Source organism: Parus major, chromosome 5 (genome assembly GCF_001522545.3).
Source record: "Parus major isolate Abel chromosome 5, Parus_major1.1, whole genome shotgun sequence".
Taxonomy (NCBI): domain Eukaryota; kingdom Metazoa; phylum Chordata; class Aves; order Passeriformes; family Paridae; genus Parus; species Parus major.
The window spans coordinates 13,561,687-13,588,918 of record NC_031774.1 but is presented as its reverse complement, the minus strand read 5'-3'; the positions used below and the strand labels follow the sequence as shown (position 1 = coordinate 13,588,918).

Sequence of the window (27,232 nt, the reverse complement as noted above, 5' to 3'; positions counted from 1 at the left end):
TCATCCTTGTATGTAAGGAAATACTTTCCTTAAATTCCTTAATATCCAAAGGCAAACTCAGACCTGTCTAAAATGGGAATAAGGAAGTCTGCAAACAAGATTGACAAAAGGATCAATGAGTGTGGAGGTCACAGAGGCCAGATCTTAGTTTTGTAAAGGTTTTTCTGTACTGCCAAAAGGGAAAAGCAGGAGCATGATTGTTTTTATTGAATCTCTCTTTAAAAGGGACTTTTTTTTATAACTGATTCTGACACACATTCAAAGTGAAACTCGCTCTCTCAACCTCATTCAGAGCAAAGGCCAGCAGAAGTAATTACTAAATTCTTGAGATTCAAGTATTGGAGAAATCATCACAGTTAGCAAGGGCAGTACATTTAATTGCTTGTAAAGGTTATAGGTGCATTTGCTTCTCTGATTGGAAGGCTGGAATTCAATTTAGAGTGATGCAGGATGTGACCTTGTAAAACTCAGTGCAGATTGCTGATAGGTGAGTTGAGGGTGTGGGGTCTTCCAGCTCTGCTCAGAAGGAAAGGAGACTGTGAGCAGCCCATCTGCCTGTAAGAGTCAAGAGAAAGTCGAGCCTGTTGGTTGAAAATGTACATGTTCAGGTAGAAATCAGCCTGGAAAAAGGAAAGATGGCTGTGTTTTACCTTTCCTTATGGTAATATTTGATGGTAATTGCTTTAGCTAAATCCTTCAGATATAAAGGACAAAAGATCTCTCAATTTGAGGGGATTTGGGTATGAAACAAATGGGAATGGTGATTGATGAGTATGGATTGAAGTATTAGGACATCTAGTGTCTCTTGCTGTTCAGATGCTGAGCTATAGGTTATCAGCCTTTAGTAGTCTCATCTCTGCTCAATTACAGCTATAATTCCTGGTTTTCACTTTTTCTCTGCTGGCCATGTTAAACTTCCCTTGTCCATGGAGAAAAAGGACCAATTTCTTAAATGTCTAGCCATTTTTTTTTCTTCCTTCTTTGTAAAGGTTATCATTGCCCATAGTCTCTCTCAAGCAGCTGCTGGCTTGTATGCATGGCACCTTGCTAGATGGCTGTAAATTTTTTACAAGACCACCACTGTTTTCACTGAGCTAGAAAAGTGTAAATAACTATTCACACAGCAGGACTCTCTTCAAAGATTCTCTGCTAATGTCTGACTTCAGATATTGGGGGTTTTTTTCTCAGACTGTCAATTTTATAATTTATATCTTGTGTATCTGCTTTCAACTTTTGCGTGGGGACCCTCACATTTTCCCCCTAGAAATGTGATTTACCTAGACAACCCTAAAGGAGGGAACACCTGAGCTATAATTGCCTGTATTTAGAAATATGGTTGCTTGCCCAATTCAACCAATCCAACTTTCTCTGGTATTTTTCCTTTCCTTCCTCTGTCTCTTCAGATTTGCTATCATCAAGAGTTTTTAAAATATATTCACATTTCAGGCTTAAATATAAACTTAGATTAGCAACCATTTAATTAAGATAACATCATCAGGATAATTAATTTCCTAAGATGGAACAGCTAAGCCCTTGTGATTTACAGCCTGTGCCTTGTGATTTTTTTGTTCTGCACTGGAAATTCATGCAGGACTGACATCAGCTTTGAGAAGGCACACTGCAAAATGCCATGTCTGGTCACAGTGCCACCTGGCTCAGATGGTGGGAGAGATGTGGGGCTGGCTGAGGCTGAAGCCATAGCTGGGGGAAAACTTGGCTGCATGGGAAGCAGTGCTTTTCTGGAGCTGCTTTAAGCTCTGAGCTAAAGACTCAAATATTGTTATTTTCCACTCTGGTTGTAGGGGGAAAAAAAAAAGAAAAAGTACCATATATTTTAGCTATGTTGCTCCCTAAGCTCCTAAAAATCTCTTTGGATACCTCCACTTTGAGTTCAGTGAGGTAACCTACACAGGAAAAAACAGAACAACTTTGTGTGCGTTACACAGAGATTTGCTCCTGGCAACCTTTGAAGCAACTTATTAGAAGAAATATTTCTGCACATGTAACTAATGGTGTAGGAAACAGATTTTGGTTACCAAATGTGTTTTTATGAGGACAAGCTGATTCATGCTTTTCCTTCTACTTTATAATCTATGCAGATGAATATTACTCTAACCCTTCCCATGCAGCTCTTAGAAATATTTTATAGTAAAATATTTTTTTTTCAAAAGTTAACAATAAATTGACTCAGTGGCTTGAAAATTAATATTTTATTCTTGAATAAAATGTTGCATGAAGAAATGAAAATCAAGACCTATAATAAATATAGTGGTTAAGGATTGGCCAATTGGAAGTCTCTGTATTTCAGATCCAAAATATACATTAGCTGTAGGGGAAATAGTTAGACAGATGGATGTTTAGAGTATGTGGATTTGATTTTTTTTTCTGGAATTCTTGGTTTAGCAGATGTACAGATGAAGTCTGTAAGATAATAGTGCTGAGCCAAGGCAAAGTTGCTGAGTACAGTGCTTTTTTTTTAAAAAAAAACAACTTATGACTCATGGGTGAATCTAAACTAGAACTATGTTTAATACTAATATGAAATTCAAATGATGGCTTTCATGGCAGACACTGGAAGTACATCTTTGGATAATCTTAAACCAGGCTTTTCTTTCTTCCCGAATGTTCTGTGGTCATTCAAACAGTAAAATTTTGCAGGGAAAGAAACTTAAGAACAAACAAAATTGGCACACTGGACCATATTTTTGGCATGCTTGTACACAATCAACAACTTTCTGCATTTGCTCAGTTTGCCACCTCATGCCCGGTTCTCACCAGTTCTCCACTATTCAGTGCCAGCTAAGGCTCTTAGCTTGCATTTCCAAACCCTCAGCACGTTCTTGTTTTTCCACTGGGCAAAAGCCTCCCTCTTTAGGTGCTGTGTAAACACTTTGCCTCTCTGCACCACTCTGTCCCCTGCAATGCCATTGTGCCTGAGGGACAGTGGCTGCAGCAGAGTGGCCTTGTTTGCCCTGGCCCTGTGTGCCCAGCTGCTTTTGAAGCACTCCTGGCCGAGCGCAGGCAGTGCTGCTCTGTCTGGTGTTCAGCTGTGGTCGTTCTGAGTAACCCTGATGCTTCTGCGTGCTGGTTCTTTGCAGGAGGGGAGTAGGGGAAGCTCATCCCAGCAACTAGGCTAAAGCAAGGCCAGGACTGAAACCCCAGGTGCTCTGCAGCTTTTTCGGCATGGTCCAGTCACCTAAAACTTGATGGGCTTCTTAGACAATCCTGATGTATTCTAGAATGTGCAGTGCAGGCTCCATCGGTGCCTTTGAGGAGGTGATGTCCGTGATGTTACCAGAGCCCTGCCAGCGCAGTCAGCATAATGGCTTTATTGAAGTCATTCAGGTGCCCGAGCAGATCTCTTTCCAAGCAGGTATAAGTAGACTTCAAGGGCAAGATATGAGCATATCCTGAGCCCTTGCAATCAGTGACTTGAGCTGGTAACTGCTAAGCAGCAAGTTAGGGAGTTTTATTTGTTTATTATTATGTTTTTTCGTTGTTGGGGTTTTTTTTTGTTGTTACTGCTTTTGGTTTTGTTGGTTTGTTTTTGTTTTTGGGGTTTTTTGTTGTTATGTTTGGTTGGTTTTTTTTTGGCAGCAAAAGGCTGCAACTCCTCCTCCTTTCCCCTCCACTCCCAGAATCCTGTGAGAAGAGTTTGGAGGTATGGATGCCTGCCTGCAGTCCCTGCAAAAGGCAGCAGTGGATAGGCTTCAGCTACGAGCACCTCGGGCTGTGTTTGTGCCTGATGTCTTTGGCATTAGCTAAGAGCAGGGGACACGTAAAGTGCCACAGTTTGCTTCACACCGAGGGTTGCTTCTGAGGCAGGGAGGTATAAAGGGAGGAGAGAGCTTTCCATGAAGATGCTTCCTCAGGCTAAACAAATGCTATCCTGTGTACTTCCCAGCTGAGGCTTAAAATAGAGATAATAAATTGATACATGTTGTGTTTTGTTTTTGAGCCGGTCTTCAGTCTCCAGATTGGCTTTTAAGTATCTTGTTGCTATGGAGAAAGACTAACTCTATGCAGTGGGTGAGGAGAGCAGCACTTCTCACAGCATGGTGCTGTGCTGCCTCTTCATCCTGCAGTTTTTTTTCCCAAGGAAATACTGCTGTTACTGGTATGCTGCCGTTTGAGCTTGTCTGTTCTTGTGATTGATTTCCTCCCCCCTTTTCCTCATGCCCTTTATGAATGCACTTTCACCATCTCTGATTTTTATCTCCTCCACCTATTTTCTCAACAGAGTGCTCCCTTCACTTTCAAATGAAAATTAGACTGTTAGCAAAGACTTCTCTCTCGCAGATACTTTCTTTTCTGTATTTGTGGTCAGTGAGAGATACTGGATTTGCAGTAGGCACAGGAAAATACTTTGCCACCAATACATCTGTTTCTCTTCCTTCATTATTTTTTTTTTTTTTTTGTAGGTAAAAACGAGTCTGCACTCTGGCTCTACACACAGCAGAGACAAGGGGTGTTTTCTGGAGGTCGCAGCAGCATTATGCATCTGCTGCTGACTCCGTAGAGCAGTGGAGCATGTCTTGACAGCCAGGCATGTCAAGAGCTGAACATGTCTGGTGTTGGTGTAGCTCTGCTTCGTGTTGTTCCCCTCACCTTGGGCTCGGTGCCCAGGCAGTGCAGGCTGCAATGCAGTTTGCTCACAGGTCATCTCTCCGATGATGAGATGATGTCTGTGCTTGGGGGAGCGAGGAGAAAGGCCAGGCCGAGGCAGTGGCAGGGAATACAAATGCATGGTCCGATGTATCCCCCTGTCCTTGGAATGTCAGGGGAAGCAGCAGCTTGCTCAGAGCTGCTGTGTCAGAGCACTGGAGCTGCCATTAAGGTGCATTTCTGAGGCTGTATTACTGAGAGCTTTTGTTTTTATGCTTTTCCTCCCCTGCTGCTAACTGGGGAACCAGTTAGGAAAAATAAGAATGGTATTTTAATTGGAAATACACAAATGAGCAGGGAAAACTTGGAATGAACCAGAGGAAATGCTGTGAAAGCAAATTCACCTCCTTTGCTGGTTGTTGCTTGGTATCTAGAGACTGTTCCAGTTATTTTGAAAGGGCTCAGCTCCCACTGGGACTCTGAAGTGAACAGGCCGTTTTTTCAAGGCCATCTGCTGAGCTTCTGGGTGCTGCTCATTTCTGGAGACCTCTGTAAAAATCTTGTTGTCTACTTGTTTTATCAATGAGAATGCCATGTGCATACCAGATTGACCCAATTTTTTCTCTTGGTTTCTCTTTAATTTGCTATATTAAATTGAATCTGTCTCCGTTTTCTGAATTATCTCTGATCCCCTGCGGTGTGAAGGGAGGCTGCTCATCTCCTGCTGCTGCTCTGAGCTGGTACTACATTGTTAAACTGCTTCTTGCTCACAGCCAGTCCAGTGTGTGTCTCTCCAGCCAGGGAGGTCTGAGTGTGTTGCTGCTCTGCCCCTAATCCTGCAGTGTCCATGGCTGTCTGCCTACCCTTGGGTGGCCTCATCTCTTTTGGGTTTGGCAGTCTCTGATGGCGTTTCTTTGTGTAGCCCAGAAAGTTCCAAGAACAAGGCTGGATTTACCTTAGGGGAATGCAGCAGTTTGTGGAGGGCAGGCCAGTGCTCGAGGCAGTGACAGATCTTGTGTCAGAGGGTTGCCTTCTGGAGAAACATGACCCAGTTCCTCTGGTGGGCCCCACCTGGCCTGAGCCCCTTGGCAACCCGGCCTTTGTGTCAGTGGCTTTCTTGCTGTATTAACAAAGAAGTGGATTCTCAATCACTAATTATCAGCTTTGCTATTGTTATTCAATGTACTGAATAACTGGGTTTTGAGAGCACAGGGCAAGACAGTGTCTGGTTCTATTGGAGCCCTTTTGGTACTACCAAAAGAGAAATACTGTTAGTACTGTTCTGATGTGACATTTAGGTCACAATAGATTGGGACTGCTTGCTGTCATGGTCATCTTGAGAGCTGAGAGCTCAGTGATTAAGTGTAACTCAGCAGAACAATCTCGGAGGCTTTCCCAGGATTCTCTGCTTGTGTCTCCACACTTCTGTTGTTGGGCTACTACTTTTGGGAAACAAGCTTCTTGTTAGTGAAACAATTGCATTCAGTGATACATCCATGATCAGAGTTCTCTACCATGCTCTCTTTGTGAGGCTGGAAAGGGAGAAGGGAAGAAGGGGACTTAACAGTTCATCTTTCAAATAGTAGTAGCTAAAAAACGAACTGTGTGCCTAGAAAAATTTTCATTCTATTTTTATGGGCAGATTTAAGTATTTCAGAACCAGCCTTAGAAAAAAATCCATATGTATGCATAGCATAAAAATAATTGGTGTATTTCTGTAAAAACAGAAATCTACTTATCTGCGGAAGGGAATTACAGAATGCAAATGCTACATCATCATCATCTCTACTGGAAAGATCAACCCAAGCATGAAGCTGGAGGCTGTCAGGATCTCTTGTTCCCAGGAAACAAATTGACACGATAAGATTAAGCCTAAAATCTCACAAGTAATACAGATGTGAAGAATTTCTGGTTTCTTTTAAGGCAAATAAGATGTTACACCAAGGAGTAATGATTTTATATGTCTGTATTTTGATTTAAACCTATACTTACATGTTTTGTATATGTGTGTAGATATGTAGGAGTGAGCAGGTTATTCCTTTTGAGCCTGTTCCTTTTCCTGTTGGAGATGACAGAAATTTTTCTTACTGTGTTTTGCAGGTCACAGTCCCAAGTCCTTCACAGGGACTACACGTTATGATCACGTAGTGATAAGTTGGACATGATTTTTTTTTCTTTCAGTATCAGAGCTTAAGCAATATGGTCATGAAGGGCTCAGTGTATTGTGTAAGACCTTGGAAATGGATGAGATACCAAGGCCAGAGCTCCCACACTCACATGTGCTTAGGCCAATTAAGCGGTGGAAAGCAAACTGTACTCTACCATATGGCAGAGTTTTGGGTATTTCCTCTGTTGGAGCCTAGGAGACAATCCTTACAGCCTTTCAAAATGGTTCCCTAGTCCTGTTTAACTCAACCATTCGGCATTTCACTGAATGAGGGACAAACAGCTTATTTTGACAAGGGCTGTAACCTTTGTTTCACTGGGGTTTTTCTGTACTCTCGGCAGACCTTGCAAACCCATGCAATAAGAGACATTTGCAGACTTGCAAGTTTGTAAAATTGCAATTATTTAGCAAACTTATGCAATGTGAGCTGCAGCAGTTTAATCATCAGTGCAAAGCCCCTAGCTGGGAGAAGGAAGAGGAAGAGAAGACCTTGAAGGACTATCATTTAGAGGTTCTTGCTGGTACATTTTGAGGCTATAACCTGATGGCTCAGCAGCCAGAAAGGCTCAGTCCCTCCTTCCGTGGTCTCTGTGTCAGCAGGGTGTTTAATATGACAGTGCTTTTTGTGGTAGGAGCTGCTGACTTCTGGGACTACCAAACAGATGGTGACTATGTGAGAACACATGTAAGTGGCTGACACTGTAGATCTTGTTTTCCCCAGTTGTTGCACTGCTCAGGATGCAGTATTTAAGGCTAGAATCAGCATAAAGGGTCCTGTCATCAAGAAAGAAAGTAAAAATAACCACACCAAACCAAACCCAAACACACTGGGGCCTCGTGGTTCTGATGTCCTGAGCAGCTTGTGAAATCTCCCAGTTTGACAGGTCTGCCAAATTTTAGAGAAGGCAAAAATAACACTGCAGAGTAAATTTCCTCCATGGAGTCAAGTGGTATGGTACTATTACAATTTTCAAGCAGTAAATAAATATGAATCTGTGTAAAAAGAGGACTTTAGAAATAAAAATGAGGACCAAGGAACCTAATGTATATAAATACAGCAGTTTACTATTTCTTACGTCTTGCAGTAAGGACAAAGGAAATGACAGCATAGTGTCTCCTCGTGAGTGTTTGAAAGCTGCACCATAGTGCTGGATTCCTCTTTGGCAATCTTTTCTTACACAAGTGAGTGAAATCTGTCAAATTCCAATAGACAGAAACAGAACCTGATTTCAGAATGTGTTGTCGACCTTTTTCTGAGATGGATCTCAGAAACGTCAGCCTTCTGATGTTTGTTCTTGTATCAGCATATCTGCAGCTTGTGGAAATTTAAATATTAAAGCATAATGTCTGAATCATAGCAACCCTTCAGTGTCCAATGAGAAAGCCAATCTGCTTCATTCATGTGGTATATTTTACTCCATCTGCAGAAATTAGCTTTATGTGTGCTTTTTAAAGTAAAGAAAAAAAAAGAGCCAAAAATTCAACCTTTTTTGAAAATTACACTATTTTGTAGCTATTTTAGGATTTTTTGCAGGGTGACATTGAGTTTCTCAGCAAAGAATGAGGATCGTTGTCTGGAGAGAAGTGCGAGTGGAGGAAAAGCAAGATCCCACAAGTTTGGAAAAATGAAAGTCCTGAACCATAAGTTGGATTTAAAACACAGACATGGAAGAAAGGAGAGTTGTGAGGCCACACTGGCTCTTAGACAAGAAAAGTGATAAGAATTAGCTAAAGCGTCAAGACTGAAAGGAACCTTCGTGAGGAAGGGAGGCTGGGGGCAGTGTACTCCAAATGTCACTGTCATTCTCACTTTCCTGTAAGCTGTTTGTCTCCAAAACTTTGGGGAGACAGATGCCTGGGTGGAAGGACATTTGGAAATAGTTTGGTAGCCAGTGAAGATGCCCAGGCAGCAGCAAAACCCTTAAAAAGTAACAGGAATGAAGAACTGTCATTCCTGTTCTGAGCCAAGGGGAGCTGCTGTGCTGCTGAAATCCTGGTTTTTATTACTGAAGGGGTGAATGAACATACTTATTTAGGAAAATACTCAGAAATTTGGTTGTATTATTATACTGCTGATGAAACTGGATAATTATTTTGTTCAGGTTATTTTTGCATGGCTGGAGAAGAGACAATGTGCATGTACTTTGTGCGAGCCTTTCCAGACAGTGTGACTGTCCTGAACTGCTGTCCTTGGTTATCTCCTAAGAGAAGGTGGTTAAATAATGCTGGAGTTGTATGACAGGAGTTTTGTAATGTGAGTAAATATCATCTGTTTAGCTGTAAGCAAATAAATCTTTTAAAATATCACAGTGGATACCTTAGGGGAAGAAAAAATATAGTTACTGTGTAATGCTTACACAGTGGGAACCTAGTTTGGGGGAGGGATGTGCCTGCAGTTATTATGTCTTCATGTTAATTACAAAGCCAGGAAAAGGAAATGAGAGTGTTGTTGGAGGAAATCAATATATTTTAACTTTAATTTAAAAATAACCACCACCTCAAAAATCTTGTACAGTTGAGCAGGAGATTAGTGTCAGGAGTTTTTTTTTTGAAAACTTCAGTCCTAAATATAACAGTGGATAGAGAGACTGCCATATTCTTGAAAGTGCTGTTGTGTTCTGGGATCAGTGTGGAAAGTCACCCCTACTTGATATCTCTGAAGCTGAAACCAGGTAAGTCTGGCCTCTTTAAAGGACATATTGTTCCTGCTGTCACTCATATCTCCTCTGACATTGGCACTTCTAATATTCTGATTCAAGATCTCAGTACAGTAAAGATTAACAGTTGGTAGGTCTGAGAGTTGGTTTTCTTCCTGAATGACTTGGCTGAATGGACCACTGGAGTCCTTCTACCAGGAATACTGAAACAGAGGGATATTGTATACATGAATGGAAATTAATTTAAATTTTAAGATAATAATTTATAATGTATGACTCTTGTCGTGGTTTCAGCTGAGATAGTGGATTTTCTTCTAGTAGCTGGTGAAGTGCTGTGTTTTTGATTTCAGATGAGAAAAATGTTGATAACACACTGATGTTGTAATTGTTTACATCATCACTGATGATGTAGTTGAGTGGGTTGGGAGAGGGAGTACAAGGAGCTGGGAGGGGGATGTGGCCAGAACAGCCAACCCAAAGTAGCCACAAGGATATTCCATATCATATGGCATCATTCTGAAGAAAAACTTGGGAGGGGAGCTGCTGCTGCCTCAGGGACTGGCTGGGTATCAGCAGGGGAGTGGTGAGCACTTGCACTGTGCATCACTTGTTTTTGTGTATTCTTCTATCATTATTATTATTCTTTCCTCCTTTTTTTTGTCCTATCAAGCTGTCTTTATCTCAACCCACTAGTTTTACCTTTTTCCAGTGTGCTTTCCCATTCCTCTGGGGGGCAGTGAAGAAATGACTGTGGTGTTTCGTTGCCTGCTGAGTTAAACCACAACTACATTAAAAAAAAACAAAACCAAAACCCACACCTGTTTGTTCACAGTATGCATTTCTTGTCTTTTCAGCTTTGCTTTGCTGTTTTGTGATCCAGAATGCAGAGCTTGTTAACTGTTTATTAACATACTGGTAGTTCTTAACATTGTACTTAGTTATTTATATTTAATAGATTAGTAGTAGTGTTAACCAAGTCTTGCTTATTGATTTCCCAGTATAATAACAAACAAGTGTAGTGACATAGTTAACTGTACAGGTAATTAGTGGCTGCATGTTTGGAGCCAGATGCTCTGCTGTGGTAATAATGAAATAAGTGGAGTTTTGCCAGCAAATAACTTGGCCTGTTTTCTGTTTGGCTGTCTGGAAATGAATTTTTACTTCGTAAGCCCCGATGTTTTGAAAGATCTGTCTGCAGGTATGTCATGGTTAGATAGAAGCTATAATTTCTAGGAAACAGCAGATGTTTAGGGTGTCTGGTGAGTGACAAAACTGGCACTGGGCTAATTGTCGCATTCCTGATTGGCATGTCCCTGGTCGATGGTGTTAAGCCAGTAATAATCAAACACCTCATTTATTAAGTTGGTCTGGTTGGTTTTTTTGAAGCGGGAGGTATGGCATATTGATTAATAAATTAAAAAGCACCTTCCTACATGCACAAGATTTTAATTTGGGAAGCTGGTATCTATTGCTGTGTGGAATAATAATTTTAAGTAGCTGAACTAGAAAAGTGCATGTTGACATTCTGTGCATAAATTTGTTCTTAATATTGTAGGGCATAGTTGGATGCAGGGAACATTAAAGGAACTTGACAGTATGTAAACCATGATTCTGGTGTCCAACAGGAGGTGAAATTCACTTTATTCTAATCATTGATTAAAATTTTATTAGCAGGCTTTATAGATATTGGTGGGGTAGCTCTTCAGGGATGAGCAACCTAAACATGTGCCTTCCTGTTTCCATAGCAACACATCATTTTCTTCCTTTCCAGGCTGCCTGGATTGCATTGTGTACTGCAAGAGTATTAGATTCAGTAGAGCAATATTAACAGCTCAGTATTTTCCCTAAACCTTACTATTAAATATTTCTGTTTTGCATGATGATTAAAATAAAAAAAAAAAAAATAGTTGCAATTATTGTGCTTTTTTAGAGAAATAAATCATGACAGCAGAGCAGGAAATGAGAACTGGCAGCTGAGGTAAAGTGTTTTAGTCCTGTTCCTTGACTGCAAAACTGGCAATTCCTGAAACCATGCAAATCCACTTTGTCAATAAAGTCAAGGTTTTTGCAGGTCTAGTTCTTGGTCTGGTGGTAATTGTTAAAATCTTTGGAAGTGTTTTTGGTTCATATTGTTTAAACTGTTGGAGAGAGCTGAAGCAATGTAGTAAAGGTTAAGGCTATAAATGGTGGCCATTAGCAAGAATCAGTTTTCCAGCACTGTGGATCATGGCCTTGGAAGCACATTTAGAGATGGCCTTTTCAAGCTCGACGTAAGTGATTTGGTAACTTTCCAGGGTATTTGAGGCAATTTCAGACTGCAGCATATTCATATTTTGCTGTGAGCTTGAAACCGTTCTGTTGGATGTGGAATGTCAAACTTGTCTATCAAGTCACAGAACTCTTAAGACTGGGACAAAGAATCTCAGTATCATTTTCACACAGTTCTCAGCTGCTGTGAGCATGGGAAGATCCTTTAAAATGCATATCCTTTGGATAGAGAAATACCTTTTAGAAAGATGTGTCTTTTGTCTTGTCTGTAAGAGATGAATAATTCAGCATATCCTTATGCAAATGTTTGTTACTCTCTATGAAAAAATGTGCAGCTTATTCTTCTCTCCATTTATGTAGTGTCAGTTTCCCAGTGATGAATCTTTGTCAAATACAGCAATGTGCTACAGTGATTTCTGAGCTGATTGCAAGTGTATCTTCTGTTTTGGCATTGTGGAGGCTTAAATCTTTGTTGAAACTGTGAGTTTTTAAATGCTATTTTAATGTTACCACTATACAGTAAAAGAAGCAAATTACCACGAGTAAGTATTTAAGCAATGCATGGAGATGCAGATCACCACAATATTTTCCTTTGGCCTTTAGGATGTTTAATTTTCTGGTTTTCTCTAATTGTATAAATTTTTCAACAGGGTGTTGCGAGGCGTGTCAATAAAAATCGAGAGCTTTCACGGTAGTTGTCGCTATAGTTACATGGTGCAGCTTTTAGCCTCCTGCACAGAAAGTAAACCTCCTGAAACCTCCTAAAATCCTTTATTGGCAGAGAAAGATTGAAAGAGACACTGCTGGTGAGCAGGTACCGAGCAGATTCTCTGCTGCGCTGATACCCTTGCAGCTAGTGCTGTCTTCATGGAGAGGTCTGCAGAAATGTTGTGTGGATGAGGACGGCAGGGACAGGGGACAAAATACATCCTTTTAGGGGGAGAGGTGTGCTGGACACAGAAAATGGAAGGTAAGAAGTGCCAAAATGAATTTAAAATAATCTCAGTTCATAGATGATATTTGCTCCATAAAGAAAGGAGTAAGTTGCCTTTTACAAGTCCTGTGAGTTGTAGCCCTCCACAGAGGCAGAAATGTCACACTCACAGGATGCTGCTGTTCTCCTGACTCCAGAATTCAGTGCTTAACTTCATCCACAGGGTCTGCACAGCACAAATGTGCAAATCAGTGCTGACTCCTGGCAATAACGTTTTGTCTCAACAGATGCCATATGCATTCAGGAGCCCTCAAATGGCTTTTAGCATGGCTTCTCTGTACTTAACTGAGTTTTGCTTTCACTCTGTCTTATTTTCTTTCCTCTGTCCTGAATGACCATTAATTTAGGATGTTGTATGAATTACTGCTGTAAATCATGAACTTTTAAAATGTTCCCTGGGGTAGTAAAAGGTTCCCTGCACTGTAGATGGGGGGGAAAAAAGCACTGAGGAGCATTTTCCCAGGAAATCATTCTTTAAAAGCAGGCCTATATAAGTCACCTTTGCCTTAATGATTCCTTCCTTTAGTTCTTTTCTTAACTGAATAAAGTAATATGGGTTTATTTATATTTGTCACCATGTGAGAAAGGATAATTAAGTGCATGATATCTCATGTTAAATTTAACTGTTCATTTTTTCAAGTGTATTCTAAATACACAGGTGAACCAAATAACACCTTCGCTTCAGGGTTTTTATTCACTCTTTTTCTCAAGTTCCAGATTTACAGAGCACTGTGAATCCAAAACCAAGGATGGTTAACTACAACAGAGATTTTTACAGTTTTTTAATTATTTATTTTCATTACACAACATCCATGGGCTCGAGGTCAGGTCAGACTATGCAGTAGACCCTCGACCTAAAGAGATCACAACCTGAAATAGCTAAAGTAGTTAAAATGAGATGGGAAAAGGTAGAAAGAGTACAGTCAGTGAGTAGCCTTTAGCCTGTAATGCAGCACTCAGAGGTTTAGTCCCCTGCTGTCTGCTGCTTCTTGTGATGGTTTCTGCCATTTGTCAGAGGGAAGGCCTGGCCAGATCCCTTCAGAGCTCAGGAAGGAGGATTATAGCTCTGCTTTGTGCAGGGTAATTCTCTCTCTGTAATGAGAAAGTTTAAAGTCACATGGCTAAAAGGAGCAAAGCGTCAGTAATGGGAGCAGATAGCTGGAAATGAAGGAATTAGTCATGACTCAGAGTTTTGCTTTCAATTGCACTCAAACTTTTTTCCTCATGACTTCTTTTTTCATTTCAAGGATAAGCAATTGGTCCCCTTTGCCTTTCCCATCAAGGCTTGCCTTTCCTTCTTAAATCCTGTTAAGACATTTGCTGATTACCAGTTGGAGAAGCAGCTTTGAATCCATCCATCTAGTCAGCCTGAAGGAGAGCTGGTTACCTAATCACATTGACAGCTAAGTAGTTCTTGCACCTCCTGGGACTTGGGTCAAGCCAGTGCACACTGACATGAGGCTGAACTTGAATTACATTGCCTTGTGGATAGAAAGTTGTGGTCAGTATCATGTTAGTCAAATGAAACCTTCAAAAATAGAATTATGCTTTGGGCTGAATACAATGTTGTCATTGTTTAATTGTCCCCTGGAGAGCCAAAAAAAAATTCTTAGTAGTGAAAGCATCCAAAAAACATCTCTTGCACAGAGAACAAGAAATATTTCTGCCTGAGAGAGCTTTGGGAGCTTTCTAAAATACATAAAAAACCCCATCCAAGCCAAAAAAACCCCACAACACCTAATTTAAAAAAAACAAAACAAAACAAAAAAACCCCAAAAAACTATAAACTGCTGTGGGAACCGTAGACTAATTAATTAGAAGGATTTCTGAAGAAATTTCTGAAAAAGATAACCTTTCATGCTGGAAAGTAAACAGCTCCATGAGCAACCTTTTAGCAAGACACACTGGCTAGGAAAGGTGTTGAAAATCAGAGCAATCGTAATTATTCAAACCATATTTCAGCAGAGTGATTTAAAGTGTTTGAAGCAATAGCTACTACTTAAACATAAGAATAATTCCCATTTCTTAAGAAATTACTCCAATGTAATGTGTTTCCTCCATAATAATAGGTATTCTCATGCAGAAATTGGTAACAACCCATCAGGTAGCTGAAAAAGCTTAGGAAGTCCCTTTGGTGAATAGTTGAATGAACTAGATACCAAAGATGCAGTAAAACTAGGGAGACACAGCTTGGTGCTTGAGGAGGGGTCTCCTAATGCTGAGCTCATCATCTTGCAATAGAAGGTTTTGCTGGGTGCACAACATTCAAAGTTTTCTGTGTACAGATGACATTTTCAACAATCAGTTTACATAATTGTAGGTTTACAACACATAATTATGTTCAAAATTGTTTGAAGATTTGGGGGACAGTTGAAATCTCAGTGGGTTTCTGATTTTGCCTGGGAACCATCTTATTTTTCAGACAGCTCAATGTCTTCTGACAGCAGGTTTGTAAAGCAGATTGGGCTGGGCATCTGGGGCATGGTCAGTCTGCTTTAACTTTAAACTATGCCTGAGCTAATCAGGTATCTGTAGGCAGTGGAGAGGAAGAGATGGATAAAAGGGTGGTGGTAGAAGGATTCTTTTGACCTCAGATATTTGCTTTAGGTGAGGTGAACCCCACTCTGAAACTTCCTGTTTGTTGGTTGAGTGTGATTTAAATTCCTGTGTGAAGGATAGCTATGTGCATGCACAGGTGCATTCACCATGGATGTTTTGGGCTTAGGCAAATTGAATCCCACTTACAGAAACTCAGGTACTCCAAAACCCCAGTGAACATCTACAGAGGGACATGTGCAGAGACAGAAATCCTATTGTGCTACAAATCGTGTTGTCACTACAAATGGAGTGTCTGAAAGCATGAAATCTGTTAAGCAAACATCCCTAGTTATATGTAGAATATGTCTGTATTTGTACATAAAAATATTTTTCAAACACAAATATTAAGTGTAGTACTGTTACTCGTCTTGTAATCCTTTTTAATCTCTGGTTTTTTGGACCAAAAAAAAAGAAAAAAAAGACACATGGGTTGCTCTGTGGTCATCCTGAAATACTTTGACCTGGATGGTTTCTTTATCCTTTGTAGTATTTTTAAGTAAAGATCATGGTCTTTATTTTTAACCTTTCTGTGTCAATAATTGTTACAGAGAGCATTAAAATGCTGATAGTGCCTCCTTTCTCTCGCCCCAAGAGAAAAAAAAAGACAAAAAAAATTGCAAAGGCTCTGCTTTAGGGAATCCAGGCCTTTTGAAAACTTTAGATTAATTTGGAATATGAATCACTTCTGCTAGGTTGATTGGATGCTTAAAATTCTTATTCTTGCTTCATTTGTTCCTGAATAGATTTAAGAAGCATCCATGTATTGGGTCTCACTGAGACAGAGTTCATTTTCCAGAATTATGAGAACTGCATTTTGGTTCAGCCATGAACAGAACTACAGTTCTGTTAGTAAATGAGCCTGGAAAGTAAAGATCTCTTAGGTGTACTATACAAGGAATATTTTCTTCATTGGTGTTCAGCAGGCATTAAGTTATTACAAAACCAGAGAAAAAAAACATTTCAAAGTGATTTAAGAAAACATCTCAACATTGTGTGGCTTTGTCATCTTCATATTTGGTTTTTCTGTTTTCCAGCAGTGTAAAGAATAAGTTCAGCTTCTCTCATATTCCTGCTGCAGGTTAGTGAGTCCTATATTGTATATTGTTCATTTGTTTGGATGTTACATACACAGTCCTGTGGACACACAAGCATGTCATCTGTTGCTTTTTTTTGCTGCATATTGAAGCTTGCTGTTTTACCAGAAGTTTGGGCTTGATTGGGTTTTGGTCTTTTTACACTATTTGCTCAGTATTATTATCCATCACTTAAAAGGTTTTCATGCTATTGCTTTTTCTTTGTAAGTAATGAAAAATATTTGTCATAGGGCCAAATGTGGCCTTAAATTCTATGTAGTTCTTTTCTGTCTGTCTTTCTTTCTAGGTTGCCTTCTATAGCTGCTCCTGCTGTGTAATTAGTCTAATGCCAAATATAAAATGGAAGAATCTGGCTTTCTGCATGGACGCAGGAAAGAGTAGTTAGGCCAATGTATGGAGACCTCATATTTCCAGTGTTTCTATTTCCTCCAAAGTGGGGAGAGCAAAACTCCTGAATTCTTAATTTGGTCAAATATTATATCATAGATAGAAGTGTTTGTTTTGTTTGCTTTTTTTTTATTCTGGAGAATAACTTGGTTATTCCAGGTCTCTGACAGATATAGTCCTTGCAAAATAGTGTCAGATATTTCTGTCTTCTGTCCAGCTAGTTTATTCTTCTCCCTGAGGTTATGCAGAGGATCAGATGGGAAAGTGGTGAACGGCATCTCAGGGACCCAGCTTGCATTGTCCATTCTGGTCTCTGACCTTCTGGAGCTGGCGTGGCGCCTCTGAATCCCTCTGCCCATCAGCTGTTCTCCCTGTTGCTTTGCCAAAGACGGATTCCCGCATCTGATGCGTGAATGCTGTTTTCAGTAAATTTCCCAGCACCCAAAAAATGTAGCAGAGCAGAAACTTTCAGAAAGCATCTCACAGCACTGATTACAGGAATTTTTCATCTCAGGACACTGTTTTGTGCTTGCCTTTCTTCCAGGGGCTGACTTGATGTATTCCCTCTGCTTAAGGAGCTATCCCCAATTCAGAATTTAGGTGCATCTTCTACTGATGGAGGCACAGTGGTGAGGTGTCCCCAAAATGTACCTTGAACGTTATGTGTCAGGGATGTTTGCCTTTCCTAATGAGAACAGCTCACTTGGTACCCAGTGGCATCTCGAATTTTGCCAGTGTTTCTCTCCTTGCCTTGTGCGCTTCTAGGGGAAAATTAGGTAAGAAGGTTTTGAAGAGCGAGTGCTTGGATATCTGACCCACAGAGGAGGGGGAAGGTAGAAATGTGAAGAAGCTGTGCTACAGCAAGGTTATTTTCTGACTACATGGCCTGAATATGTAAAAGGTTTGTTTGCACACCTATAATCTGTGCAACTCAGGACCAGGGTTTGTTTAGTCCTATGTATTGCTTGAAGTGCTCTTATTTTGCTAGCTTGGTTTTGAAATCTAACAGCTTTGTTTTTTTCCAACAGGAATTATGGGTCTGCAATGAAATAGTTCAGTGAATAAAAGTATTGGAGAATAGAGTAGAATTTGTCCATAGAGATAAAAAAAGGTAAAAGTTTGCAAGCTGTGCTTTACGTTTTGCCCAGAATCTTCATTCTGCACCAGAAGTAATGTCAAAAACTGTTTCCATCTAAGCAAACTAACCTTTGGTTTTAACACATATTGATGGCAGAACTCTTCCTTTGTTTAATATCAACAAGCAATTCCTCCAGACCTCACTCAACAGTCATATATGATTTTGAAATGATGATGGGAGAAGCAGATCCAATCCTGCCTTATAGGCACTTTCTTTTTGAGGCTGTCTGCTTTGATTCTCTTCCTGACCATTTCTAAGTCTTAATGGTATAATACTTGTTTTTAATTATAGCTGGCAAAGCCTGTTCTCTCACTCTTTCTTTTGTAGCCGGTATTGACCATCTGCTTACTTTTTCCAGAACTCTGAATGAAATATGACACTTAGTGAACTCTTGCTTTAAAAGTACAGTTAAAGGAATAGAGTTGTTATTCCTTTGGTCCTGGTCTCCCTAGCTATTGCTAACCTGTGGAGAAAATTTGTGTATCCCATCTGGTACACATTATTTGGCTCTTTAGTTTGCATAAGTTTATTGACAGAGTGATGTGACTGAAGTTCCTGATCATTTCCTAGTGCTTAAGAAATAGGAAGAGCCGGACCACTTGGGTCCTGCTTTGCAGAAATCAGTCTAACAGCTTAGCCGTGTGGATGGGACTGAGGGTGCAGTTTGTGGTGTTAATACTTTGCAGTTTGTTTGGGGTTTTCTTGTCTTATTTTTTTGTTACTGTTTTTCTTCAGTATTCAACTGTTTATTAAATATTATTTAATTATTTTAAAGTTTATTTAATAAACAGTTATTTAATTTCACTTGTTAACTTGTTGAAAGTTAACACCAGCCCAGCCTGCACAGCCAACCCTGGGTAAGAGTATTGTGTTTTGTCAGCCCTTCTGAGAAAATGTGACTTGCCTTTGGTGCACACACTTGACATAAACTTCTCTATGGTTTGTGTTTGAAGTCTGAATGTTTTGTTTTTTTTCTCTTTTTTATTGCTTGGTTTCATCTTTTGTCACAGCTCTGTCAGCTGTCTATTTTCTTCTTTGAAAGGGATCCTGTGAGTTCACAGAACTATATTGTATGAGGCAGAGGGCAGTGGTGGCTGCAAATGGCATCAGTGTGTGAACGTGAGGACGTTACCACTTTTTACTCCTTTTCTAGGAGTTGTATGTGAGTAGATCGAGAGTGACCCCATTCAGACCCCCACACAGTGACGAGTATAAGAGTCCCTGTAACAATAGGCACAGACTGAGACAGACAGACAAGACAAGGCACACGACCCACAGGAGTTTTATTAGATGTGCGCTTGCACTACAGTACAGTGTGCTATAGCACACTTACTGGATACAAGTGGGTTAACTCAAGTACAACAGTTGCAGCACAGAGGAAACTTGTAATCCACAAATCCTGCCCAGAAAGAAGGGTTAGTTCACCCTGAACTCTCTCTGACTACAGCTATGCTATAGCTTTTATCAAGCTATGTATTTTAAAGCTCTCACAGCGCACAGTTCTACAGTGCTGTCACTGTTACAGCTGCACTGTGACACTTGCAGGGGTGCCATCATCTGAGCCATTGCAATACACCAAGATCACAACTTGAAACTTTGCAAAATAAGGCATCCTGATATCATCACTGCTGGGCGGCAACTACTTTTGTTCTGTGGCGCTGTTTGCGTAGCTGTGAGAAAATCTACCAGTTCAATCAGTAAGATGGAAACTGAGCAACTCAGTCACCACTTGTTTCCTTGATTTTTCTCTTTGCATTTCTAACGCTTTAGCTTATGACTGCTGGAATTGATCTCAGATTACTTGTTAAGCATGGGGGAAAAAAGCCCTCACTTGTTTAATATCAACAAGCAGTTTTTTTAGACTTCATTCAACAGTAATGCACATTCATATTGTGTATCTTGAAACTTGACCAAAATGCAGCCTTGCAAATTGTTAGGGGAAAACAAAAGGGGAGAAGTTCAAATTAAAGCCCATTTAAACACAAAGCTATTTTACATAAAATGTCCATGTGGAAGGTTTACACATTTCAATTCTTGGTTCTGAGCTGGAGAATTGTATTCTGCAGAAACGGACACCTTCAGAGATAAATCCCGGAATGCTCACTTTTGTTCAGTGCAAACAGCCCTTCAGAGGAAGAGAATAGCAGTCAGAAGAGAAGAAATTGTAGGTAAATGTGACCATATGAATTATCTCTTCAGCTTTTGTTTTAACATAAGTATTTTTTATAAGATGCCAAGGACTGACGGTCTTCTATAGCCTGGTCTCTGTAATTGGCTTAAAGCTCATGCTTGTAAATAGGCCAGTGTTCTACAAAGGGTTGCCTTATGAAATATGTTAAGCACCAAAGCATTTCCAAAATATCCTTTTCCAACCTAGCTGTTCTTCCTTGATGAGAGAATTCCTGAGAGCCCAGTGGGGTCTCTTGTTTTTGACTTCAGCCAGCAAAGTAGGAAGAACCACCATTTCTCCTGCATGCACCTGCTTATCCTGCTGACTGTCCTTTCTCCTGCTCTTTGATTTGCTTAGTGCTGTGAAAGCTACATGTAGGACTGGAGTGCAGTTTGAGGGGGTTCTCAGATTCTTGCTTCTGCCTTCATCTATGACTTTTCCTAGGCCTGTGCTGAAGAAGCCCTTCAGTTCTAGGTCTTGGAGGTAACGTTGTAGGTCAGATGACTCACAGCTGTCCCCTCCTTTTCTTTGTGTCATCACTTATGTCAGTTTGAAGTGTGTGCAAATTTGAAATGGTAGTGCTTTACTACCCGGGATTCATGGGCACAAATGGTCATGGCACCGTGGAGTCCCACGGGACACTTGACTTGCACTCTTCTAGATGAGCTCTGACATTCTGCCTTGCGTGGGTGACCTCTTACAAGCACTAGGTATAAGGTATTTTTCTGGATGTTCTGTTTCACACAATACAGAGGGTCATGAGACTGCAGTCTCTGGCTCTGTGATGAGACTGTGATTGTCTAGTTCTGGTCATAGGAAGTTAAAGCACTGTGACACATTGAATGCCTGTCACTGTGAGAGGCAGGGATGTAAGTTCTGAATAAATGTCACTCTCTGCCATGTCCGATATCCTGATGGAACAGACATTAGTGCCATGGTCAGAGCATCAGGACAAATCTCTCCATTAATTAATTTCTGTCAGGTATTTTTGTCCTGTACTTAAGTGACCAAAATTCAAAGATTTTCTTGTCTTCTACAGGTGTAGAAAAAAGCATCTTTAATGCTTAATCCTCTCTGTACTGCAGCTGCTTCATGTATGATATAATCCTCATGTATTGTTAGTGGACCAGTTACATTCAGTCTTGCACAAAGTCGTGAGCCCAGGTTTTGTTCTGTGTTGAGTTGGAGATGCTTTCCTGTTGGGAAGGAATTAACAGGTTTGAGTAAAACCAAAACAAAAACTTCATGCAGCACCTTTGAGCTTTAGACATAGATAGTACCTTTAATGTTTCCCCATGGAAACAGAAATGCAAACAGATAATCCTTGCAGTAGATTTCTGTCCTTGCTACTGACACATAGCAAAGCAGCCATCTCCATCCTACAGGGCTTCAGTTCCACCACAAAAACTACACAGGTGCAGCAGCCCAAGAAATCTGTAGTTTCAAGTCTGTTGTTTTAAAATCCTAGGATATTGTTTTGTGAATTTCTTCCTCTTATTTTCTTTTGGTTCAAAATGACTATGCATAACTGAGAAAGAAAAAATAAATTCTATCATAAACTAGCATGAATGGTAACCTAAACTGTTTATTTGATATAATGTGGAGTGATTATTTCAAATAGATACATATTAATTTGTGCAGTGAGCCATTCAGCTCCTGCTTTGAAGTGCCCTGTGAGAACAGAACAAAGTTTCTATTGTTATTGTAATTTGGCAAGATAGCACTTCCTCTAGGGGTGGGCTCAGTTATTTGCCTGATGCTAAAAACAGTGCACAGGAAAATGCACAGTGTGTTTGTGTAGATCTGCTATGGCTTTTTTTGCTAAGTGACATCTTACTTTGTCTTTCCCCACTTCTCTGTGTTGCTGGATGTGGGATCCTTCTCCATAGACAGTTTTTAGGCTGTGGCAGATGGGCTACATTGCCCTTGGAAATTATCATAAACATGATTCCTTCCCTTTTCCATTTTGTAACTCTTGGCTATTTACATGCAGTGGAAATGAGAACAGAAAAGATTAGATGTGCTCTGTACTGCTCTTCTATTTGCTGTTTGTGGGACAGACATTGATATCAAAGCACAAAACTTGAAATTAGACTTTCCCAAGTGAAATTTAATTGCAAAGGAGATGTGTAGCCTTATTGCTGCATTTTGCAGTACTGCACTTGCCTAAGGTCCTACTAGGTATGTTGTATTCTCAATTTGATTTTCTGACTCTTCAGTAGGTGGTTATGGATTGTAATTGGATATTCTGACAGTTGGCCTAGAGGCCATGACCCAGTTTGAAGTCCCTGTTGTATTACACAAGATACAAAACTAGCCAAAGAGAAGGTCCTATAACAAAACTATGCTTCTGCTGGGAAAAAATAATAGTTCACATGAGCTATTAGTTTAGAGCACCAAGTCAGAGAGGTCCACATAGTGCAGGCTTCGTGCGTTTGCTGTGATGAATTGTTTGAGGACATTGAAAGTTGCCCTTTCCAGGTGCCAGGAACCACAGATGCCTGACCTGAAGTCAGCTGACTGTTCACTTATGTAAAACCACTGCTGAGGAGGGGTCTGAGTGGTTTAGGTCCACTGCCTGAGGAGAGCGAGCTACTAATGATGTAAAGGTGGACTGAGGGCAGGTTGTTGACTGGAGGCTAACTGTGAAATCAGCATGCCTTTAGCACCATGGCTTTGTGCTTAATATCAAAAATGTTTGGTGTTTCTTACCTGTATATTGTGTTAGCACTGCAATGTGTCTGACTTTTATCCAGCTTACTTGAAAGGCAGACACACATTTCTGAGGGTCGAGCAGCAATTGTATGGGCTGCCTGGAGCACACAACAACTTGCTACTTGAAAATGTGGCTACACAATAAAACTTGAATGTGATTCTCATAGTTCTTTCCTAGCTTTGGACATACAACTGTGTATTGAGATGATGCTATTGTAGGTTCCACTTACCAAGCTTTGCCTTCAATGACATTTTGTGCAATGCCCTTTTAACTTGTGACTTCCCTTTTAACTACTAATACAGTTTCTTGTTTTTCTGCAGAAAGCAATTGATATCAATCCTGTCTCTTACAATTTACAATTGCAGATCTTTTGCACTAATTTTAATAGCAACAGAATTGTTGCTATTAAAAATACAAAAATGTAGAGGGATGCTTATTGCATTTTATTTTATTTGAAACAACCCTGAACCACCAGATGTCCTGAAAAAAACAGGAAAACATATGAATTTGTGTTTTGTAACTCCCTGGGAGAAGTATAGTCTAAATCTCCTCCTGTATAATGTTACATTGTTCCTTATGCAAGGTTTTGAAGGCTTTCAAATAATCAAGGGAAGGTAGCTTAGAAGTCTAAGAGGTGTCTTAGAAGACACCTAAATTTTGTTTGTGGTCCAGCCCTGATGCTGTTTGACTTGTTGTGACTTGATCTGAGTTGATCTCCTGCCTACTGTGACTTGGTCTATAACAAAAGAGTAGAGTAGCACTAATTTAAGGTCAAAAAGAAATAATAATTTGAAGTGTTGTGGAGTATTGCTAAGAGCACAGAGCCAGTATAATAGAGCTGTACTAAAACAGTTTAACATTTCCCTAAAATGGGAAGCTGTCTCTTCAATGACTTGACTTCAAGATACTTGGCTTGTCTTTAAGGCCAACTTCTGTTTGTTTGCTGGTGGAAGGAATGGGAGAGGAGAAACAGAAAAGAGGAGCTTTTGAAGATTTCAATGATAAGCCTCCAGGGGACAGGCTGATTTAGAAGCAGTCTGTTTGTAGCCTGAAGCTAGGCTGCAGTGATATTTGCAGCTTCCTTGTTTTCAGTTTTTCTTGCTTTGCCTTCAGACCAACTGTGAAGATGTGATTTAATATAGCCTATCTTCAGCTGCATAAAACTGATATTACCAAGGCTAGGACACTCACTTGGTCTCCCTTCATCATCACTAAAGTGAGACAGACTTGATTTTCACACCGGTGTTTGGAGAAGATGAATCTCTTGCTCTGCTGGAGAGATGCAGATGTCTCCATTGGCTTTAGAGGAATACAGAGGATAATGATCTGTAGCTAAGTTGCTTGATTTTTTAGATGGCTGAAGTTAAATCCAGTGAATCTCACCCAGAGCACCTTATTTGAGACCATTGATTCTTCCATCTGATGATTCCACTCAGCAATAAGGAGCAGATCTAAATTATCTTCTTTCTCCAGAATTCTCTCCAATCTGATGCAGCTTTATTTTACCTAGAAATAATTTCTCCAGTTTAATGAACCTCTAGATTACTGTTGTCACTTCAGGTACCCGGAGAAAAGCCTGGATAATTATTGCAGACAGAAAGAGAGCAGTAGCCACTTCTTGTGTTGTTTGACCAAAACAGATTTGTTAAGAATTTTGTTGTCCCTATGTCTTGTATACTTAATGTTTTGGGAAAAATCCTGCATAGCATTACTCTAAACTTTGATTAGTGTGACTGTGAGTGCAACTGAAATTCCCTGGAACTGAAAAGCCATGGATTCTGTTGTGTTGCCATGTGAGTTCTGTGGGTTTGATTTGTACTTTGACTACTTCTGTTTTAAAAGAGACAAGTAAATGCAACATCTTATGCAGTTTCACTTAACCAGTAACATGGAGTAACCTTCCCTCACTTCATCAAACACAATCTTTTGGTTTGAGAACATGTTACAGTGCTTGTTCTAAATTTTGTTAGAAGCAATTTGTAGCTGTGCTAATAGACATCATTCTAATGCCCTTCCATCCTGGGAAGGTGTGGCAAGACATAGAAATGGAATTTTCTTGTGAAGGCAGGTAGGTCTGCTGGTTCTATGTTTTTATCAGGAATAAACTGGGAATAGCAGCAATCAGAAAGAAAAGAAGAAAAAAAAAAAAAAAAAACCAAAAAGGGAAGAGAACATAAGGAAAGAACCATTTAATGGTGCCCTTTGTCCAGAGGCTAGCCATCAGTTCTTAGTGTCTGCCTTTAGCTCTGCCAATATTCCTTTAATGCCATTTTTTAAGGAGATTCTTCATTACTTTCAGTCTTCACTGACTTTGTCCTCTGTGCCAGTGATTCACGTAGCTGCTTGTTCCCTCCTGGCCACCTTCACCACACTTATTTTGCTTAGCTCTCCTCCAAGTTTTGTTAATATGTTACTGCCCAAAAAATGGACTTGCTGTGTTTTCTGCAAATTCTGCTTTCTCTGACACAAGTCAAGCATTTGGCTATTTCTATGTACAGACCTTTCACTGAATATTCTACAGGCAGATGTGGTACAGTTACACCTTTCACTTTCACAGCAAAAATTCTCTCCTTTTTAGCTTTCCTGGTTCTGACTTGATGGTGATGAGAAACATTTTTGTGGCCTGTCATTCCATATGTGTCAGCTGCCTTTTTTCTCTTCAGATTTCTGCCAGCTCTCCATGGATGTAAAAGCCATTTTTGTGTAAGACCATTGATAAATTCTACTTACTTTCTATTTTTCTTTTGCCAGTTTTCACTCTTGTCCCATTTCTTGTAACCTTAGAGATCACTGGACTCATGTAGAAAAATATATTTTGGTGGCCTTTCAACATGCTTGGAGAAGTAAAGGCTGGAAAAGACTCCACAATCCTTATTTTAGGGAAGATGTTCTTGTCTGGGAGGGTTCCTAGTTTGTAAATTTTTCTATGATGTTTTCTCAAAAGATGTTTCACTGGATATGTTTATCAATTTGAGAGGTTAATGGTCTAATGCATTGTTTCTTTGACTATTTATTATACCATTCATGTTCCACTGGGCAATTTGTAATACAAAGTTACCAGGAACTTTCTGGTTTCCTCTCTCTTGTCCGGATAGGACAGGATGAAAAAAGAAATAAGAAACCCTTTAAACAGATGTGGTGAGTCTTCATAGAAGCAAGTAAATAGTTGTAGTAATTGCTGGTGTCCAGTAACAAAAAGTTTACCACAGTGATCTTATTAATGTTAGGGCATGTTGTATTCTCTTTTTATTACATTTGTAAGCTTGGCTCATTCTGCAGGCTTTACATATTAACTGTGCCAAAAAATGTCTATTCTTAAGTGCAGCTTCCTTGAATGATCAGACTGAGATATGTCTCCATTATGGGCTTAAGGTGTCCTTTTTCTGTTTTTTAATATTTACATAAACATCTTTACCTGGAACCTTACCAAAAAGCAAAATCTTATTAGGCTGTAGGATGCTATTGATACTTAAATGGGTTATATAGCCCACTCAGATTTTGGCATGTTTTGGCAGCTCATGTGAGTGCATTTGGGATGTAGGTTGGGCTGTCAATATTGTACATGCACAATCATGAGAACATCTGGTGCCTCCTGAGATAAGAGTGACAGAACTTCTGTATCAGAGAAGAGAGATGTGCCTTGGCTACTGTGATGTTCTGGTGGTGCTTTGTTGTGTTCCACTGCCTTAAAGATTGCCAGGAAAATGAGATATCATTGCTTAGTTACATCTGAGCTGAGTAATGCTTATACTTCATTGCAGAAGAGGAGAACTTCAATATACTAATAAATGTAAAGAGAGTGGAGGACAGTGAAATGTTGCAGGATTTGCAGAGAAGATGGCCCTGCTAGCTTTGCAATGAATTTGTTTCTTAATTTTGAAAAGTAAAATCGTGACTGGGATTATAGTTTGTGAATTTTGGCACATTTCTTCTCATTATTTGGAATCCAGAATGCTACTTCCTGCTGTTAATACCTGATGCTTTTCAAAAATAACAATAGCATCACAAACATGATTATATGGCAGGATGGCTTTCTTTTTTAGTACAGAAAGTCACAGACACAGTCTCTGGCAGCCAAATAAGGAATAGAAAATAGGGAAGAAATAGTACTTGTAGTTCAGAATAAGGAGGTTTTGGTGGATTTTTTATTATGCCAGCCATTTATAGAACAAAATTTGCATCTTGTGCTTCAAAAAAAAGTACTATGGGGTAATAATAATACATGAATTATTATTTGGCATATGAAGGAGTAGATCTTAGAAAAATAAATAATAATGAGGGAAAATAAGAATAATAAAAGAAGTGAAATGATGTCAAAGCAAGCAGAAGAGGTAGGATGATTAAGAATAGAGCAGGCTGTTGAAGACTTGTATTTAAAGGAAAAAGGTGACATGTGAACTTGAAGCTAGAAATGAAATGCAATTTGGCTGAACTGTGG

At 39.8% G+C, this 27,232-nt stretch overlaps 2 protein-coding genes across 3 annotated transcripts in view; one reads left to right on the top strand and one right to left on the bottom strand.

Annotated features, from left to right (window-relative positions):
• Positions 1-27,232, top strand: part of SERGEF (secretion regulating guanine nucleotide exchange factor) — a 142,735-nt gene that overhangs the window by 112,816 nt on the left and 2,687 nt on the right.
• KCNC1 (potassium voltage-gated channel subfamily C member 1) overlaps positions 19,173-27,232 on the bottom strand; it is a 125,797-nt gene continuing 117,737 nt past the window's right edge. For both annotated transcript variants that reach the window (XM_015629980.3, XM_015629977.3), the window contains one exon: positions 19,173-21,274. In XM_015629980.3, coding sequence (XP_015485466.1) covers positions 21,093-21,274 — 182 coding nt within the window. In that variant the 3' untranslated portion in view covers positions 19,173-21,092. The remainder of the gene's footprint in view (positions 21,275-27,232) is intronic.